This window comes from Helianthus annuus, chromosome 16 (assembly GCF_002127325.2).
Source record: "Helianthus annuus cultivar XRQ/B chromosome 16, HanXRQr2.0-SUNRISE, whole genome shotgun sequence".
Classification (NCBI taxonomy): Eukaryota; Viridiplantae; Streptophyta; class Magnoliopsida; order Asterales; family Asteraceae; genus Helianthus; species Helianthus annuus.
In genome coordinates this window covers 148,278,958-148,300,019 of record NC_035448.2, presented here as the reverse complement: position 1 = coordinate 148,300,019, position 21,062 = coordinate 148,278,958, and the positions used below count along the sequence as shown (strand labels likewise).

The following is a 21,062-nucleotide window of genomic DNA, read 5'->3' as shown; positions in this document are numbered from 1 at the left end:
TCAAAAGATATAAGTTTCATAAAACTATGATCTTTTTTCAAATAGTTTTATATACTCGGAAGCAAAACAAGTAAAGGCGATTAGTAATATTATTCTAGAAGGCAACAATTTGCTCTTTCTAAGAATAATGATTTCTTAACTACACTGCAAGTTTGATCTTATAAAAAAATTCTACTGATCATATTAGCAAAGCATTGATTTGATCATATTAGGTTGTCGGGTAAGAGGCTCGCATGGCAATTCCACACAGTCCTTCTGCAACATCCGCATCACGCTGAATCTTTACATATCCATTATCACCCCACTCAGGGCCCCATGAATTCTTCACTAACCAATACTTTATGCCATCATGTGTTCCATACCCGACTACTGTGACATCATGCGTTAAATTTGTTCCACAATGTCCCGTTAAAACACCACTCGAGTAGTACCCGAATTCAAAACAAGTTGGATCTATGGAAACTGATACCGGCTGTTTGGACACGGCCATCAGCAGTGCTGTTTCATTGTTGGCTGGTACCATTTCGTAACCAGTGATAGTGGCTGCCTGGACTGCCTGATTAACAGTGTTGCAAATTTCATCTTTTGCATGGTAAGGGTAACCATTTCCGGTATTTATACCAGTTTTCACAATGTAATCAAAGGCGTTTTCTTTATATCCTCCTTGACAACCTCCACTTCCATTTCTGTTGCAATCTACAAGCTGTTGCTCAGATAGTGACAATAGTTTGCCTGTTGTAAGTTGAGTAATACCTTCTACAGCCGCGATTGCAGAAAAAGCCCAACAACTTCCTGTTAAATAGGAAACCGTTTCACGAATTAAATAGCAACTTCGCATAAGCTCGACCTTGACTCATTTAACTAACGTGAGCTCGAGCTCAAACTAAGATCGTTTTAATTTTCATCTTTTGCAAATTTTATATTATGTATGTATGGATGTATTATATAATTATATAATAATTCAATAAAACAAAATGAAAGTGTAACAAGATAAATATAAACTTTATTTTAAAAATTGATTTGTTGAATAAATATACTTTAATAACGTTAACTAACGAGGTTAAAAGCATTTTTAACTATTAAAATAAAATTACAGTAAAACGTAAAAAAAAAACAAAGAAAAAGTAAAATTTAAATATAAAGAAATAATGTACATATAAGTATATACTTGCTGCTCTAAAAAACCAATAAAAATTTAATCAGAGAAAAACAATTTTCAAGTAAGCCTTGGTCAATTCGCGAATCCGGCATTGGAACATTTAGTAAATTAAAAAAAAGTAATACCATATTTTTGTAAAAAAAAATTCGCTTTCGTAAATTAAACGGTCAGCTTGATCATATTTTAATTCCCATAACATTAATATTTGTTTCAAAAAATGTAGAATTAGGTTATTGAATATTGATTTACCACATGCTCCTTGACCCTTGACTTAGTAACAGCTCCTTTCTCCCTCCAGTCCATGCTATCTCGCGCTTCACTCACACTTTCATACTTAAACGACGTTGCTACATGTGATTTCAAATCAACTGGATCCTTGTGCCCACTAGCATAGGCTTTTAACTCATCCTTCGTTCGGTCTGCAAAATTGTTGATAGCCAGCTTGTAAGACCGATCTCCGAATGAGTTAAACGATTCAATGAACTCCACGTTTTTCTTAAAAATGTTGCTGCGCATTTCCTTCTCAGCATTATTTTTGTACACACGACCATATCGAGCCATCCATAGATCATGTTTTTGTGATATGTGTGCATCACTTGGAGTTCTTGATGTTATTTGACACAAACACATACCAAGAACTACAAGAGAAAGAATTAGTGTTCTTTCACGTGGCAAACCCATGGATTACTCTTGCTTTGAGTGATGGTACAATATATGTTTAGTTATACAAATGATGGGTGTGCATATATTAATCTTTGTGAGGTATTTATACAAATGAGGGGTCTGCATATATTAATCTATGTGAGGTAAGCTTCATATAAGAGGAAATGCGTAAATTTTGCCCCCATAATCTTGGTGATGATTGATAAAAATGAGTTGCCAGTAATCAGCCTAGTCATTTTAAAGAAAGAGTATGTGATATTTATAGCTTTGTTTTCGGCCTAGAATGTATACTTTTTGAATCTTAGTTAATATTTGGTGGACTCTATGATAGAGAATATGTTGATGATAATTAATTGAATTAGTTTCATCATATACGCTTATTACACTATTGTAGACTAGAGAATATGTTGATAGTATTTAAATGAAGTTGTTTCATTATATATACGCTTAATTATTGGAAAGATTTAGTGAAACGTGAAATTTAATTAACCTTGTACACAAATTGATTGTATATAATATGTTAATATTAGGGTTTAGGAGTGCTCCACTTTCCATCACTTACCACACCCAATCATTGTCCGCCATGTCATTGAGTTTGATTCCATCACTAGTGATGGATTTTAGTAGGGGCGCCCATCACTTTCCATCACTCACCACAATGGTCCCCCTCAACGTTAACTTCAAAGATTTTCACGTGTGGTCACTACTATTAGAACACTACTAGAAAACTGTCTCCTTTGTGACAGCCAAATTTGTAGCAAATTTGTAGGAAATTGGTCTTATTCACAGATTTGATACAAAAAAATTCGTGCAAAATAAAATTGTCGAAAATCACGTTAGCTACAAAACTATGACAAAATTTCCCACAAATTTTTGACAAATATATATCGTCACAAATGTTGCCACAAAATACCTACAAACCGTTTTTTAATGTTTTTCCTACAATTCTTCCACAATTATGCCTATTTTTGTATTTTATTTTATGATATTTACTTTTAAAATTAATAACACTAATGACAAATATTATCCATAATTTATTTTATTTTGTGACAAAATTCCTACAAAATTATAAAACTTTCTCTTAACATTTTGCTACAAATTTCCTACAAATAAAAAATATATTTTTTAATGTTACGACAAATTTCCTACAACTTAAAAAATAGTTTTTTTAAGTTTTGTGACAAAATTCCTACAAACTAAAAAAACAAAATTTAAAGGTTACGACAAAATTCCTACAAAAAAAAAACAAAGTTTAAAGCTTACGACAAAATTCCTACAAACCAAGAAAAACAAAATTTAAAGGTTACGACAAAATTCCTACAAACAAAAAAAAAAATTTACAGGTTACGACAAAATTTCTACAAATCAAGAAAAACAAAATTTAAAGGTTATGACAAAATTCCTACAAAAAAAATATATTTTTTGAAGTTTGCCACAAATTTCCTACAAGTCAGAAAAAAAATCCTGCATATGTTTGCTACAAATTTGTGACAAACTGTAACAAATTAAAGAAATTAAAAAAAAAAACCATTTTTTATGAAAAAAATGCAGCAAAAATTACTATTATAATTCCAAAAATAATTGCAGCAATATTCTAAAACATTCCAAAAATATTAAAGCAACATTCCGAGACATTCCAAACATTCCAAAACGCACAAAAATCCTAATGAAAAGCATTCAAAACGAATCCGTTCTTTAACATTACAAGACGAGAGTTTTACTTATTTCCGATGCTTTTTAGCTTTTCTTCCATAAGTTTTTGCCAAGCCGCTTGGTCGGCCCGTTCTTTCTCGCGCTCTTCTTGAAATTTTTCGAACCGGGATTCTATGTTTTTTCGAGCCTCCCGTTCTCTTTCTAATTCCTCTTGAACCTTTTGAAGCTAAAAGTTGTACAAAAAAATATAATTAATACATATTAACAAAAACATATAGTCAAAATTCACATATCATTTAACAATAATACGATATTCGAGTCGTGGTAAACCATCTAGTCATCTAGACCATTAAGTACACACGAATATGAAGTACAAATATGTTAAAATCGGCCAAAACATCTTTTGCCAAGAAACTGACATTTGAGAGTTTAGAGATTGAAAATTAAAAAATATTGACCCGCCAGTTTTATCATAGGTTTATTTCAAACAACTTGCCAAACGCTAGAAGCAAACCTAAAACACGACCCAAAAATAATTCACCATGAAAGAGTTGAGAATTCAAGATAAAATTATCTAGTTACACCTATTCAATTGCATAGCCAAAGTTTAATTAGCTGTTGGTCTTTCATACACACTACTTAAAAAACCCATCTATTTTTTCAAAAAACAAATGCATAGCATTAGACCAACAGAATAGTTTCCGGTTCTTTTCAGTTAGCACAACAGATTCAGATATATCAACACATTCAGAATGCAAAACACCAGGAATCTCAATAGTCCTTCTGAAAGTTTTATTATAGTTACAAAAGCATGCAAGTCATTTGGCATTCGAACACCAGATTACACTATTTTTTAGCTGATAATTTTATATATACCCTTAAAATGAATTTAAAAAGTAATGATCTCTATATCAAGGTTCTCTGCAAACTCATTCTTCCTAATATCTTAATTTTTTTTTACAATATCAAAATAACATGAGTAAATAATGATACCTCCTGCGAGTGTCGGGCATCATCTAACGACCCGCAAATTCTGGATGATTTTTTCCCGGTCACCAAATAATCAGGATCAGAAGATCCTATCCCAAACGTCTTGCGACCCTTGCGCTCAGGATGCAGACTCTTCCACAAAGCTAAATCATCGCATTCTATGTCCCCATACAAGTCTTCAAGTTGTCGGGCGTACGCGATCTAAAATTTTATAAAATGAATGTCTTCAGCTCGTAAAAGTGTCAGAATAATTATAAATAGAGTGAATTGCAAGTTTTGTCCTTTATTGTATATCAAGTTTTAGGCTGGGCCAGTCAATTTTAACTGTTAAGTGGAGGGCAAATTGGTCTTTTTTACTTATTTATTTAAAAACAAAAAAATTTAAAGATATAGGACACCAAATGAAATTTGGTATAAAGATAAAGGACAAAGGTCGTAATCTTATAAATAAATGATAAAAGAGAGCTTACATATGAACGTCTTGCCCGCTCGGTAACAAACTTTAACTGATCATAATCTTTTTCAGTGATCTCCCCATCTTTTAACATCTTTTTGCATTCCTTAGTGGCGTGGGTCTGTAAGAACACTTTCAGGTATCCAACTGATTTACCATTTTCTTTATCCTACATAAAAACGAGTAATGTAAATTGTAAGTGTTAAATGTAAAGGTAGTTAATAAAATTAGAACTATGATTAGCTGACCATGTTGATCAAATCGTATTGACCCGCCTGTATGAATGCATAAATCATTTTTGCGGTTTGATCTCCCAGCTTCCGACTTTTTTTGCCATTTTTCGGTGTTCCAGTGCTGTAATAATAACATTTGGGGTGAGCACGGTCCAATAACACGATTTGACCTGATGATAAACTGAACCGACTCGATACAAGCAATTTGGTAATAAACCATAACCAAGGACCAACTAAAATTTAAAAAAAAAAAAACCTCATAAACACCAACAGTTTCGACCCGCACCAATATCAACCATTTTGACTCGCAACCCAACCCGCTAATTTTGTCATCCAAAAATAAAGGGAAATCGTTAAGGCCATGTGAAGTTTCACGCATTCATAATGTAAAATGTACCAACGAGACGTGTCACTTTGTTACATTTTATTTCCTAATTCACGTAGGTATGTATGTGTGTGTGTATATATATGTGTGTATATATAGAAAATAAAATTTAGATTAAAAATTATTGAATTCCGTACCGCATACATCCTTTGCCATTTTTCAAGGGGAAACCCATCAGGTGGAAATTTTAATAGGGTAGCAATATCGTATCCTACACTTGGTACTTCATGCCATGCATCCTTAGCTTTTTGTTTAGATTTTTCTCTCAAATTTCTCATGATAACTCTAAATCGACTTTTGAGCACGTCGATAAATGTATCATATATGGCCTGCTCAGCTCGTGCATGCCATCTATACTTGGTCTGCAAAAAATTAAGGTAAAATTGCCATAATTAAAACAAATAATCAAATGAATTAATTTTTTTCTGTAGTAAATGGTATTAGTTTGCTACAAATTTTCGACAAGTATGACATTTTATTTTAAAATTATTTATTTTTATAAAAATGAATAATTACAAATGAATTAATTTTTTTTTGTAGGAAATCCGTAGCAACTAATGTCAATTTGCTACATGTTTCCGACTAATTTAAAAATGTTTTCTTTAAATTATTTACTTTTCAAAAATTAACAAATGAAAAATAGATTTAACTTTTTTTTGTCGAAAATATGTAGCAAACGGTATCAATTTGTTACAACTTTCTGACGAATCTAGAAATTTTATTTTTTTTAATTATTTATTTTGTTGTGGTTACAAATTATATAAACTTTTAGTTTAGTTTGTCTGAATTTTGTCGAACAACTAATAAATGTTGTGACGAAATTGCTACAAATGGTTTTTTTTGTGGAAATTTTGTTGGAAAATTGTAGAAAAGTTTTGGGTTTTTTTAGGTTTTCTTTTTTGTTAGTAAACCGTACAAAATTTGTAACAAAATTTGAGTTGTGGGAAATTTGTGGGAAACTTTTGTAGGAAAATATATAGTTTTCTAGTAGTGACATTCGGTCAAAACTGAATCTCCTACCAAAGAAGTTTCAAATTCAAATTAATTCTATTGTTGTAACTTACCAATTAATTGGTCAATATCCTAGCTTTAATTCTATTGTTGTAACTTACCAATTCATTGGTCAAGATTCTAGCTTGTTTAGTTCCTTAATTTTAGCTCATTAGTTCGTGTGTTATGTCAGGGAGTTGACAATTTACCTCAAATGTTTAAAATCTCAACTAACTATAGAACTTAAACATAAACTCAAACAAAATTAACTCAATTTAACTTATTATGTTCATATAACACATTCAAAATTATTTAATATATACTTGTTTTCATGAGAAACATGATAAGTATTTGACTAAGTATTTGACAGTTATTTAACATATACTTGTTTTCATGAGATACATGATAAGTATATATCGTTAAAACTGACATATATAAGATTCAATCTATAGTTATATAAAAAATAAATAAATAAACTAAATCATAGATCGTTGTTGTATATGCTTTTTCAGTTATTAGCAGTCCTATTTGAGATATTAACCTACAATAGAAACTCTATAAAATAATACACTTGGGACCACCAAAATTTATTAATTAAAAGAGTTATTAATTAATCGATAAATTAATAATTATTAATTTATATATTGAAAGCCTTATTGGAATTAATAAAGATGATATCGATGAAGAAGATGATCAAAGTTCTACAATGGAGCCCCTTCGCGAAACGAAGCTATTAAAGCGGCAATCACATTGAACAATTTCTTGTTGAGCTATGAGAAAACAACACCAGAAGTTCTTACCATGCTAAGGAAATTAGAGACGAGATTCAAGGGGAAATTGATTTCAACAAAAAACAAAATACAATTGAGTCATTTTTCAAGAAACCTTCATAAATCGTTCATGTAATATGCTATATATAAGGAATTATTAATTTATATTTTATATGGGGTCTAAAGAAATTATTAAAAATGTATTATCTTATAATTTTAGCGAATTATTAATTTAGCACCCTATCCCCGAGTCGGGACCGGCAAAAAATATTATCTTAGAGAGTTTATTAAATAATCGAGTATTAATTTATCGAGTTTCTACTGTATATCGAATCTGTTACTAAGCCAAAAAAAAGATGCAAATTGAGATGTTGGAGTTGAAATTTGTTACCACCAACGACGATCCCCCCTCTTCTTTTGCAAGTCAAAGCTTCCTTAGCCGCCAGCGGTTTGTGAGAATCAGCAAACGGTACCACACTTTTTGTTTGGGGACGTTTTATTTGCGAAGTTTCATTCTCCGTGTTAGCTAATCCAAAACCTGTTTTTCTTGTTGTGTTTGGGTCGTGTTTTGTCATGTCAGGAATTGACACCCTTAGTTGTAATAATTAATAAATGGGTCGTGTTTTATTTGAGAGTAAACTGCCATTTTGGTCCCTGTGGTTTGGGCAGTTTTGTCATTTTAGTCTAAATCTCAAACTTTTTAAATCTGGGTCCCTGGGTTTCACTTTTATTGCCATTTTAGTCCAAAATTCAAAAACCCTCATTTTTTACTGTTCCAACATGCCTATTTTGTCTTTTTGTGCAGGGGCATTTTAGTCATTCTGATTTTAATAAAACGTATTAATAATTAATAAACTAAATTAATATTAAGTTTATGTAATCCATTTTTGTTCATATCATCATCATCTTGCCAAAACCAGAGATTTCTCCGATGGAACACCAGCTGCCACATCACTCTCGTACCACCACCCCCACCCCCACCCCCACCACCACCTACGCCAAAACCAGATATTTCTCCGGCTCCATTTCGCCCAACCGATTCAGATCCGAATCACACCAATTCAATCAAACCTGATTCAATCAACAATGAGGTAACTTATGACACAAACCTGATTCAATCAACAATGAGGATTCACACGAATTCAATCAAACCAGCGTCATCATCTTCATCATCAGCACATCCTCATAACCGGCGTCGAAACCCTAACCCTAACCCCCAATTTTGCGTCGAAACCCTAACCCTAACCCTAACCCCCAACTTCCCCGGTGACGGCGGCGGAGGTGTTGGTGTCAAATCTGAGATATATGTTCCTGTCAAGTGCTGAAAGTTGAAACGAATGGCGGATTTGACAGTTTTTGTATCGGATGCGGTTGTCTTGATGCAAAATCATATGTTTCCGGTGTGTTTTCGAGTTTTTTGTGGTAGTTTTCACTCTGTGAGGACTCAAGAAATCACAAAGCATCTCCGATTGTAGCCCACACCGTAGATTTGAAAGGTGCCGTTGGGTGTGACGGGTCATTGCAGGTGGTTAGGTTGTGACGGGTGGTTGCAGGTGCCGCCGGTGGTGGGGATGGTGGTGGTGCGGTGGGGAAGGGGGTGGTGCAGTGGGGGTGCGGTGGGGATGGTGCTGGTGCAGTGGGGGTGGAGAAGATGATGGTCTGGGTGAACTCTGTCTAAAGAAGAAGTTGGTCTGAAAAAGAAGATGATGTATTTAATGTATTATAATAATTGTATAATAATTCCAAATGACCAAAATGCCTCTGCACAAAAAGACAAAAATAGGCATGTTGGAACAGTAAAAAATGAGGGTTTTTGAATTTTGGACTAAAATGGCAATAACAGTGAAACCACAGGGACCCAGATTTAAAAAGTTTGAGATTTGGACGAAAATGACAAAACTGCCCAAACCATAGGGACCAAAATGACAGTTTACTCTTTTAAATAAGTTAAAACTTCTGTGACCAAAGTTCAAAATATAAGTTTTGTGGTACGTTATAAATTATCTATCATTATCTATATATTAAAAAAACAAACCTAATGAATAGTGATAGATCCATTAGGTTGTGGGGAGTGAGGCGCTGGTTGGGGCGGGGGATGTCCTTCAACGTCAGCTGCTCCACTCTGGGTTGGCGTTGCCCCTTTGGCGTGGGGCGGGTGGGCGCGGGGGTGGGGGGTGACTTGGTTGACTTCGGTTGGCTAGTTTAATATAGCTGACTTTGGTTGGCTACTTTAACTAAAAAAATTCATATGGCTGGCCAAGGCAAGCTAAGAGACGCCACACCACACCCCTCATTTTTCACCGTAAGCTTATGGATCCCACTCTCGCCACATGTCGAGCAATCCCCTAACCCAAGCCCCTCCGCTCATCGCAGCCTTAAGAAGTTGCCAAGTGGCGGTTGGCCCACTAAGAAATTTCCACGTGGCATCTTTTTTTTTATAACTTTTATGTATCCTATATAATTAAAAAAACTAAATTCATAACTTTTTTTAATTTTTTCATGCGTTTCGTTGTAAATTTTGTTGAGAGCAAAGTTGCATTCAAAAAAGAGTGTACATTTTGTTTGTTTGTATATGGTATATGAGTGCATGACGGTATATGGTACCCTGACAAACAAACTGAACCGATTCCTATCAAATAATTGTTTTGAATCAATATAGATCACACGTTGATATTCTTTTGGTCATATCACGATTTTGTTTTTTTTTGTTTTTCCTTTTTCAGTTGCTATAACGAGCGTCGGTACTGTAACATAAATAGATGAAGCGACACCAATTAAATTCCTTTCGCGTGGCATGGAAAATCTACCGGCGCAACGCGCCGCTTTTCATACCACTAGTTTGATTAGTTATAGTTGCAAAACTAAACTATCAGACTCATTTTGAGTCGAATTGGCCGTTAGACCGCAAAACTGGGGCGTTGAACCGACTTTTTTATTGGTTGAATCGAATTTTGACTTAAATTTTTCAATTTTACCGTATTTTTTATAATATTTACGACATCACCCGGCCCGACCAGTGGGCTAGTTGGGGTGGGGGGGGCAGGATGACTTGGCTGACTTTGGTTGGCTACTTTAGCTAAAAAAAAATTTCACATGGCTGGCCACGCCAAGCTAAGACACGCCACACCACACCCCTCATTTTTCACCATAAGCTTATGGATCTCACTCTCGCCACATGTTGAGCAATGCCCTCAACCCAAGTCCCTCCACTCCCCACAGTCTTAAGAAGTTGCCACGTGGCGGTTGGCCCACTAAAAAGTTGCCACGTGGCTTTTTATTTATAATTTTTCTGTATGCTATATAACTAAAAAAAACTAAATTTGTAACTTTGATTAATTTTTTCATGCGTTTCGTTGTAAATTTTGTTGAGAGCAAAGTTGCATTCAAAATAGAGTGTACATTTTTTTCTTTATATATGGTATATGAGTGCATGCCAGTATTGTGATTGTGATGGTACACTGACAAACCGAACCGATTCCTGTCAAATAATTGTTTTGAATCAATGTAGATCACACGTTGATATTCTTTTGGTCATATCACGATTTTTTTTTTTGTTTTTCTATTTTCAGTTGCTATAACGAGCGTCAATTACTGTAACATAAGATGAAGCGATATCAACTAAATTCCTATTGCGTAGCATGGGAAATTTACCGGCGCAACGCACCGGTGTTCATACCACTTGTTTGATTAGTTATAGTTGCAAAACTAAACTATCAAACTCATTTTGAGTCGAATTGGCCGGTTAGACCGCAAAACTGGGTGGTTGAACCGATTTTTTTATTGGTTGAATGGAATTTTGATTTAAAATTTTCAATTTTACCGTATTTTTTTATAATACTTACGACATCATCCGGCCCGACCAGTGGGCCAGTGGGGGGGTGGCAGGATGACTTGGCTGACTTTGGTTGGCTGGTTCAATATGACTGACTTTGGTTGGCTACTTTAGCTAAAAAAAAAATTCACATGGCTGGCCACGCCAAGCTAAGAGACGCCACACCACACCTCTCATTTTTCACCATAAGCTTATGGATCTCACCCTCACCACATGTCGAGCAATTACCCCAACCCAGGCCCCTTCACTCCCCGCTGCCTTAAGAAGTTGCCACGTGATGGTTGGCCCACTAAGAAGTTGCCACATGGCATCTTTTTTTTAAATTTTTTTGTATGCTATATAATTAAAAAAAACTAAATTTGTAACTTTGTTTAATTTTTTCATGCGTTTCGTTGTAAATTTTGTTGAGAGCAAAGTTGCATTCAAAATAGAGTGTACATTTTTTTTGTTTATATATGGTATATGAGTGCATGCCAGTATCGTGATGGTACACTGACAAACTGAACCGATTCCTATCAAATAATTGTTTTGAATCAATGTAGGTCACACGTTGATATTCTTTTGGTCATATCACGATTTTATTTTTTGTTTTTCCTTTTTCAGTTGCTAACGAGCGTCGGTACTGTAACATAACGAGATGAAGCGATACCAATTAAATTCCTATCGCGTAGCATGGGAAATCTACTGCGCAACGCACCGGTTTTCATACCACTAGTTTGATTAGTTATAGTTGCAAAACTAAACAATCAGACTCATTTTGAGTCGAACTGCCGGTTAGACCGCAGAACTGGGGGTTGAACCGACTTTTTTATTGGTTGAATCGAATTTTGATTTAAATTTTTCAATTTTACCGTATTTTTTTATAACATCTACGACATCGTCCGGCCCGACTACTGGGGGAGGGGGGGGGGAGGCAGGGTGACTTGGCTGACTTTGGTTGGCTGGTTCAATATGGCTGACTTTGGTTGGTTACTTTAACTAAAAAAAATTCACGTGGATGGCCATGCAAAGCTAGGACACACCACACCATACCCCTCATTTTTCACCATAAGCTTATGGATCCCACCCTCGTCACATGTCGAGCAATGCTCCCAACCCAAGCCCCTTCACTCCCCGCTGCCTTAAGAAGTTGCCATGTGATGGTTGGCCCACTAAGAAGTTGCCACACGGCATTTTTTATATAACTTTTCTGTATGCTATATAATTAAAAAAACTAAATTGGTAACTTTGTTTAATTTTATCATGCGTTTCGTTGTAAATTTTGTTGAGAGCAAAGTTGCATTCAAAATAGAGTGTACATTTTGTTTGATTATATATGGTATATGAGTGCATGCCAGTATCGTGATGGTACCCTGACAAACCGAACCGATTCCTATCAAATAATTGTTCTAAATCGATGTAGGTCACACGTTGATATTCTTTTGGTCATATCACGATTTTATTTTTTTGTTTTTCTTTTTCAGGTTGCTATAACGAGCGTCGGTACTGTAACATAATGCGTCGGTACTGTAACATAATGAGATTAAGTGATACCAATTAAATTCCTATCGCGTCGCATGGGAAATCTACCGGCACAACACGCCGGTTTTCATACCACTAGTTTGATTAGTTATAGTTGCAAAACTAAACTATCACTCATTTTGAGTCGAACTGGCCGGTTAGACTGCAAAACTGGGGGATTGAATCGACTTTTTTATTGGTTGAATCAAAATTTGATTTAAATTTTTTAATTTTACCCTATTTTTTATAATATTTACGACATCATCCGGCCCGACCAGTGGGCCGGTGAGGTTAACGGTTTAATGTCCACTCTGGTCCTAAAACACTAAGGCTATAGGATATACTTTCACACCTCTTAACTACACGTAGGCGTCACATCACCCACTTGACCTCATACCAAGGAAATGGTTTAACTCACATTAACGTCCCTTAAATTAATATATATGGTTTTTTGGATTTTATTACCTCTAAATATTGGCTATTGACCGTTGCCACCCGCAACTATCATTTTGACGCCCGCCACCGCCAAGTTAACACTTAGTGTGTTCTGTCACCATGTCAGATCACTAACTTTTGATCCTGTTACTATATTTTTGGGGGTGTCCTAAGATCCCTAAAACCTTTCTAAGATCCATATGACACCCCTAAATGTATAGTAATAGGATTAAAAGTTAGTGATCAGTTAACGACGTGGTGACAGAATACACTAAGTGTTAAGTTGCGGGTGACGGGCGGCAAAGTGATGGTTGGGGTGGCAGCGGCCAATAGCTAATAATTAGGGATATATATATATATATATATATATATATATATATATATATATATATATATATATATATATATATATATATATATAGGGTTGAGTTCACTTCAGAACTCTAAATAACTACAAAACTTTCAGAACTCCTAATAAACAAGCATTTTATATATAACTTTTTGTATTTAGTATCTTTTTATCATCTATTATATGTATTTCTTTGATTACATACATGTTAAAAGTAATTTATATATGTTTAATTGCATAAATTATATATATGTGTCATAATTAATTACAAATATGTAAAAAAAACTAGTTTACATATGTGTAATTATAAAATTACATATAAAAATGATAAAATTACTCTTAACATGTATGTAATCGTAAAAAAACACATAATAAATGATAAAATTATCCTAAACATAAAAATATATAAATAAAAAGATTGTTTAAGGGGTTGGAGATAGTGTTTTGAGCGTGATCAATTGGTGAAGAAACTTGGTCTTACATAGAACCATTTGTGTGGTGGTTAGCTGTAGACATCTGGTGGGTTGGGTGCTTTAACCATGATTGATACAGATTTGAGTGCAGGATTGGTCGTTAAAAATTTGTAGTTATCTTAAAATTTCTAGAGAAACGAGTCTTTTGAGTCGGTGGATGTGGTTTAAGACAAGATCGGTTGTTCAAAGCCGAGTTATCTGTACAAGTATGGTTCATGAGTCGTTTAGCCAGGGCCCAGGGCATGTGAAGTTATCTGTTGTAAATTATTAAACTTGGAAGATAATGGTTTCATCAGATGTTTGTTGATAACGATTTTCTTTTAGACCGTGATTGAACACCCATTGTTTTTGAGGATGAAAACCTTTACATTTTCTACATAACATGAATACCTAGCTATGGTGCGCTAGTCCTAGTCGTCTAACAAACATGTTTCTTTTTTTTTTAATTTGGTAGAAATGTTCGATTTCATTGTACATTTAACAATGTAAAACAATGTCCTAGCGAACCCCTCGGTCCCATTGACGAGGACACTAGAAAAGTAACTGATGAAAAGGGACATCAATGATCAATGGGTATGGTAAAAATGGCACTCTTGTGACCATCGCAACTTTCATCATCCAACAACCCCACTGAAATCAACAGTATCTTTGACTTTGCGCTAGAATAGAATTCAAGAACGTGAAAGATTTGCGACACAAGAATAACCACAATACAGTAATCGCAACAAGATCTGCCAAGCTTCGCACTGACTAGCTCAAGCTGACAGAGAAACGTCTATGGTTACCAATGCCTTTTGAACTCTATTGTTGTTAAATACCGCACACGAAGTGATTCCCTCTGTCTTTGCATCCTTGTATTTTGCCAAATCAAGTAGGATGCCTTTGATGAACCTTTTTGGTGTCTTCACCATTGCCAAGCTTTGAACAAAAAGCTAATAAACTAACGTTTATTTTGGTTACTATTTGAAGTATACCTGAATAGACAACATATAGTTTAAGGACACAAGTTAATAAATTTCTCATTTTGTTGGGAAATAAATAGAAAAAAAGGAAAAATTAAAAGTTTTGTACTTTATCTTTATACCACTTTACAGGCGGTGTCATTTTTAACGAATGTTGACAAGCGGTGTCCTTTACTAGGTATTTTGTTGCAAGTTCAGTCCTTTACACCCAACCCAGTTAAAAAACCCTGTTAATTTTTAGCACATGATAAGCACATGAGGGTAATTATGTCTCCCCCCCCACTTCATTTCCCTATTTTATAACCCCCAGAAACCCTAATTTCCAATGTGCAGCACAAAGTCTTCAAATTATAGGGTTTCTCAATGTGATTTTGGGCGATGAATCATGGTGATCTGCCAATGTGGGAAAGAGGCTGTGATCGTAACATCATGGACTAGCAAGAACCCTGGTCGTTGATTTTATGCATGCCCTGAACCCGTAAGTACTCTGAATTTTAACTCATTGTGATGTAGATCGTTAATACATGTTATGGTGTGTAATATAGGGCAGCAATTGTCGATTTATTGGATGGTACGATCAGGAAAGGTGTCAAAGATGCATCGATATCATACCTGGTTTGCTAAAGAGGAAGAACACATTGGAAGAATCTAATTGGTTGCTTCATCAGGCCAACATAGTTGTTGAAGGCAAACTTAAAGAAAGTGAAGCAAAAGCTATAAATTGAAGAAGATTTGGTTCTTAGTTGGGTCTTGTTCATACTTTATGTGTTGTTTGTTTAAGTGCAGTAGTTTTTAATCCTGATGTAAGGACGTGATGTAATGTATGTTGTTTTTTTATGTTAATGAAATAGAAAGGTATTATGTACTTATGTAAGGACATGACGAATGTCGAAAACATTACGACCAATGTCGAAAACATTACGACGAATGTGGAAACATTATGACCAACTTCATTACCTAATAACCAATGACCAAAACTAAACGACCAATGACCAAAACATAACGAGGACCAAAACAAAATGACAACTTCATTACCTAATAATCAATGACCAAAACTAAACGACCAATGACCAAAACATAACGACCACTTGAAAATACCATAAACCACATCAAAAAGCATTACCATTACAGTTATAATCCTAAACATAATGCTACATCAGTTTGCATACATAACCATACCATTACATGTTCAAAATATATAACCATAACTGCTTACATGTTCAAAACACACAAAACGTGTAACCCTGCAAACATAAAGCCAAGTCTATCAAGCCTTTCCACCCTTTGCAGCCTTCACACCCTTGGCAGCCTTCAAACTTGTTCCAGTTCCAGCCTTCACAACTGTTCCAGCCGTCGTACTTTTCCCCTTGCAGGTCCTGGAGTTGTGGCCTATCTGCTTACACTTGCTACATGCTCCTTGAGTGTGCTTTTTTGTCAAATTTCCGGACTGTGTCATGTCTTCAATTTTAGCTGTAGACCTTTTCCTTAACTTCTCTGGTCTTCCCACCTGATTATGATGCTTAGGTGGTGTGATAATTGTCGGAAGTTTAATTTTTGTCCACAAAGCCCTGCCATTCAATGGGTTTATCTTGTGAGAATACACCAACCTCCATCTTTCCATTGTGTGCACTGGATGAGCCCAACTCTCTATAGCCCCAACCCTTCCTCCATTTTCAGCCATACACCAAAGTGCAGCCACAACATGTCTGCAAGGCAACCCTGTAAAAAAGACATATACATTATACCATACACCATACAGTTTGACCCATGAAACTATAGCAAACAGTTTCTTACTCGTTATTTCCCAACCCCTGCAACTACATGTTCTTGTAGCCAAATTCACCACACGAGCATGATTGGGTTTCCCACTAACCTCATAATACTCCCCTCCGTTCCACTGAACATGATAGTGACTTGCATCTTTCTTGATCCCCTCTAATAGTTCTGTGGCTCTTGGTGTTAGCAATCCATCACACTTTTCTATTACTTTCAAAACTGTCACAATCCTTCTCATAAGATATTCCCTGATGTACTCAAGTGTAGATATTATGGGCCTATCTCTGCCTTCAATCACCTTTCCTTGTAACACTCACACATATTGTTTAACAAAACATCAGACACTGCCCTACCTGTTATAATGGAAAAATTTACTTCAATATAGTTGAATATAACATACGAGAATATCTATGAATAAGTAACATACCAGAAAAGTGTGATCTTGTCCAGAGTAAATGTGGGATCTTAGACAACCACAAGTGTGCTTTCTTGTTAAAGGCTTTCAACTCATCCATGGCTGTTTGAAATTCAGGAATAGTAGTAGCAGAAGCACACTTCCAGAGCATGTTTTTGTACAGATCTCCGTTAAAGGTTCCCCTCATATTCTCATATATGTGTCTAAGGCAATATCTGTGCTCAGCACAGGGAAACAACCTTGTAACTGCTTGCAGTATTCCCTATTTCATAACATACAACCAACATAATCAATAAACTTGAAAGTAATATGAACCGTTTAAGTAAAATACTTGAAAGTAATAAAGGGCCTACCTTTTGTCTATCACTTATGAATGTGAAGTTTGAGTTACTACCCAAATCAAGATCACTTGCCAAGAGCTCCAAAAACCATGTCCATGAGCGCTGAGATTTTCAGATTCAACTATTGCATAAGCAACTGGGTATATTCCATTGTTGCTGTCCACACCGACTGCAGTTAGCATCTGGCCTGGGAATGACCCTTTCATAAAAGCCCCATCCAGTCCCAATAAATCCCTGCCAAGTGCCTTAAAACCCTCTTTTAAAGCTGCCAAACATATATAGATTCTTCTAAACTGTCTTTCTTGGTCCCCAGGATTTTTACCCAACTCAAGCTCTATCTTCACAGTGGTACCTGGGTTTTTGTTGATTCATTTATTGGCATAGTCCCTTAGTAAAGAATATTGAGTTGCATGGTCTCCTTCAACATTTTCCTTGGCTATTACCTTAGCTCTATAAGCTTTCATCCTAGAAATCCCCACAGAATACTTTCTTTGAAACTGTTCTTGAACTACCCTCACAGGGATGTCTGGGTTTTCTTCAAGCTGATCTACCATTTCTTGTGATAGAAACTTTGAGGTACAAGCATAATGTTTTCCGGTTGGTACACAAGTATGGTTGGTATTAAGTGTTTTCACCAACCAAGTCTTAGATTCTCTTTCTTTTGAAATAAATAGGACAAAAGGGCATTGATATTGATGTGGGTTTGTCTTTTTCCCTCTACCACCCACATTTACAGAACTTCTTTTTTCTTGGGCCTCTGATTCTTTTGATTTTTCCAAAACAACCCCTTTAACTTTTTTTCCTTTGATTTTGCCCTAGTTTCTCTCTTTGTTCCTAAATCAGCCTCTTTTCTTTTATCTTTGCATGTAGATGTATGTGCTTGGTTGGAAACATGCACACCACTATCATCAACCTCAATGTCTGGCTTTGAACCATGCATGCCAATAAGCCCTTACCCTCCTTTTATCATCCTTGGTTATTCTAATTACTCTTCTGGTCTCTACAACAAGTTTTTTTTTATCAGCTTCTTTGCTTCTTCTTTGGTTCCAAATGCTTGTCCAATATAGAAGTTTGTCAAGTTTTCATTTGATCTCCTAAGTTGGTGCAAAAGGTGATTCCTTTTACCAGCCTTATCACCATCAGAATCAGACCCACTGTCAAATCTATCATTATCTAGCACATCCCCATCTTCAGTTAGTTGGTGTGGCTCATCTAAGACATCCTCTACTTCATTATCAATATGCATCCTATAATCACTCATGTCTACTTCATGATCAGACATGGTATTCTCCTAATCTAAAATATAATCACTGTCACTATCATTATTTGCATCCATGTACTCTCTTTCATCCTTAGTTTCATCTAAACCATCACCCTCAGTTTCATCTAAACCATCACCCTCAGCTTCATCTAAACCATCACCCTCAGTTTCATGTAAAACATCACCCTCTGTTTCATCTAAACCATCACCCCCCCTCAGTTTCATCTAAACCATCACTCCCCTCAGTTTCATCTAAACCATCACCCTCAGTCCCACCATAACCTAGTGCTTCAACCCACTTTGCATTTTCTACAACACCACTAGATGACCCAACATCTATATTCTGATTAACTTGAATACTTATGTTCTGCCCAACATCAAAATTCAGTTTACTAAGGATAATAGCATATGGCCCAGCTTCATCTATTTCTTCAATAGTAATAGTAGCTTTAGCTTTACTTGGTGAGGAAAACAATTCTTTCATATTTTTTAATCCATGTGTAGTATAAACATTGATGATCTTATGTTCTCCCACATATTTAGCCAAGTTAAGACAATCCTGATCACTGCTTAGGTGTTCAAGACTATTGTCTAAGTCTTTTTCAGGGTTTAAAAACATATAATACACGGGATTAGTGTTGTTATATCCTAACTGGTCCAACATAAGATCAAGCTCAATCACAGAAAACTTATCTATGTCGATCAAGTCTACATCATCTACCCTGCCTCCTACATACTCACGTCCTGGAGGTACCGTCAGCCTACTACCATGATGAATCCGGAAACTGAAGATATGGGGAAAACCATCTGCAAATAATCAATATTCAAAGCATTTACCAACTAATACACTACTACATTGCAAAATGCATAATTTTTAGCTCAAAAAATAAAACTAGGGTTTCAAATTTAAGATGCAGCACTTACCATACAGATCAACAACCTGATCGTTGTCAAGATGGTCTCGAATGTACCATCCTTCATCGTCCTGCGACATCGTCTTCTTTGATAAGCAATTTTGTGTGGTAGAAACCCTAAGAGTGAAACCTGAGGGACGATTGGGGGTGAAAGATGTTATGACAAGGGTTTCCGGGGGTTAAAAAAATGGGTAGGTGTAAAGGGATGGGGGAAAAGACATAATTACCCTCATGTGCTTATCATGTGCCAAAAATTAACAGGGTTTTTTAACTGGGTTGGGTGTAAAGGACTAAACTTGAAACAAAATACCTAGTAAAGGACACCGCCTGCCAACATTAGTTAAAAAGGACACCGCCTGTAAAGTGGGATAAAGATAAAGGACAAAACTTGTAATTTTTCCTAAAAAAACTATCACCTAATCAATTAACTGTTACACTTGGTGAATAAACTGACTGAAAAATCACTAAATAAATGTGTCCTTAACACAAACATCCAACTGACTGAATGAAACAAACATGTCTATATAACATTTAAGTACTTGAATACAATTTATTTGTACAAAGTTTTGGCGATGATTGTATTTCCATAAAAGAAAATTAACTAATGACACTAGTTCTAAATGCTTTAAAACATATAACATTCATAAAACTATGATCTTATTTCAAGTAGTTTTACTTTCATTACATACTCATAAGCAAAACAAGTAAAGGCAATTAGTAATATTATTCTAGAAGGCAACAATCTGCTCTTTCTTAGAATAATAAGTTCTTAAACTACACTGCAAGTTTAATCTTCTAAAAACATTCTACTAATCATATTATCAAAGCACTGTTTTGATCATATTAGGCTGTCGGGAAAGAGGCTCGCATGGCAATTCCACATAGTCCTTCTGCAACATCCGCATCGCGCTGAATCTTTACATATCCATTATGACCCCACTCAGGGCCCCATGAATTTTTCACTAACCAATACTTTATGCCATCATGTGTTCCATACCCGACTACTGTGACATCATGCGTTAAATTTGTTCCACAGTGTCCTGTTAAAACACCACTCGAGTAGTACCCGAATTCAAAACAAGTTGGATCTATGGAAACTGATACCTGCTGCTTGGACACGGCCATCAGCAGTGCTGTTTCATTGTTGGCTGGTACCATTTCGTAACCAGTGATAGTGGCTGCCTGGACTGCCTGGTTATATATGTAACATAATATATATATATATATATATATATATATATATATATATATATATATATATATATATATTCTATAGCAATTTTTATCCTAATTTAATTTGTATATAATCATGTTATTATGCACATACAATATATGAAATACAAGTTATAAAAATAATGGGCTTGTTCGGGCTAGCTAGCTCGAACGCTTTTACTCAGACTAGTTTATTTATTTATTTTTTTGAATGGCGAATTTTGGATCACTGACGTATCACTTGAGTATCATCGTGCCACCAGTGGAACCACTCGATCATATCCATCTCCACTAG

General features: G+C 35.3%; 2 protein-coding genes and 1 pseudogene across 2 annotated transcripts; all 3 read right to left on the bottom strand.

The window, feature by feature from the left end:
• Nucleotides 1-208: 208 nt before the first annotated feature.
• On the bottom strand, nucleotides 209-1,840 carry LOC110919767 (annotated as a pseudogene).
• Nucleotides 1,841-16,115: 14,275 nt separating this feature from the next.
• LOC110919766 lies at nucleotides 16,116-17,934 on the bottom strand. Its single transcript, XM_035985532.1, has 5 exons — nucleotides 17,824-17,934; nucleotides 17,449-17,718; nucleotides 17,052-17,301; nucleotides 16,670-16,927; nucleotides 16,116-16,567 (listed from the first exon to the last, which is right to left on the bottom strand). Exons 1-5 carry the CDS (start codon nucleotides 17,932-17,934, stop codon nucleotides 16,116-16,118), a joined length of 1,341 nt encoding a protein of 446 aa, XP_035841425.1.
• Nucleotides 17,935-20,398: 2,464 nt separating this feature from the next.
• On the bottom strand, nucleotides 20,399-20,713 carry LOC110919765 (thiol protease SEN102). The gene has a single exon (XM_022164024.1). The coding sequence runs from the start codon at nucleotides 20,711-20,713 to the stop codon at nucleotides 20,399-20,401; it is 315 nt and encodes a 104-aa protein (XP_022019716.1).
• Between the last annotated feature and the right edge of the window lie 349 nt (nucleotides 20,714-21,062).

Coding starts and splice junctions, on each gene's coding strand:
- LOC110919766 (XM_035985532.1), bottom strand. CDS start 17,934: ATGGTAGATCAGCTTGAAGAAAACCCAGACATCCCTGTGAGGGTAGTT. Junction 17,302..17,448: donor GTTTTTGGAGCTCTTGGCAA/GTGATCTTGATT, acceptor GTTATGAAATAG/GGAATACTGCAAGCAGTTAC. Junction 16,568..16,669: donor GAATTTGGCTACAAGAACAT/GTAGTTGCAGGG, acceptor TCTTTTTTACAG/GGTTGCCTTGCAGACATGTT.
- LOC110919765 (XM_022164024.1), bottom strand. CDS start 20,713: ATGGTACCAGCCAACAATGAAACAGCACTGCTGATGGCCGTGTCCAAG.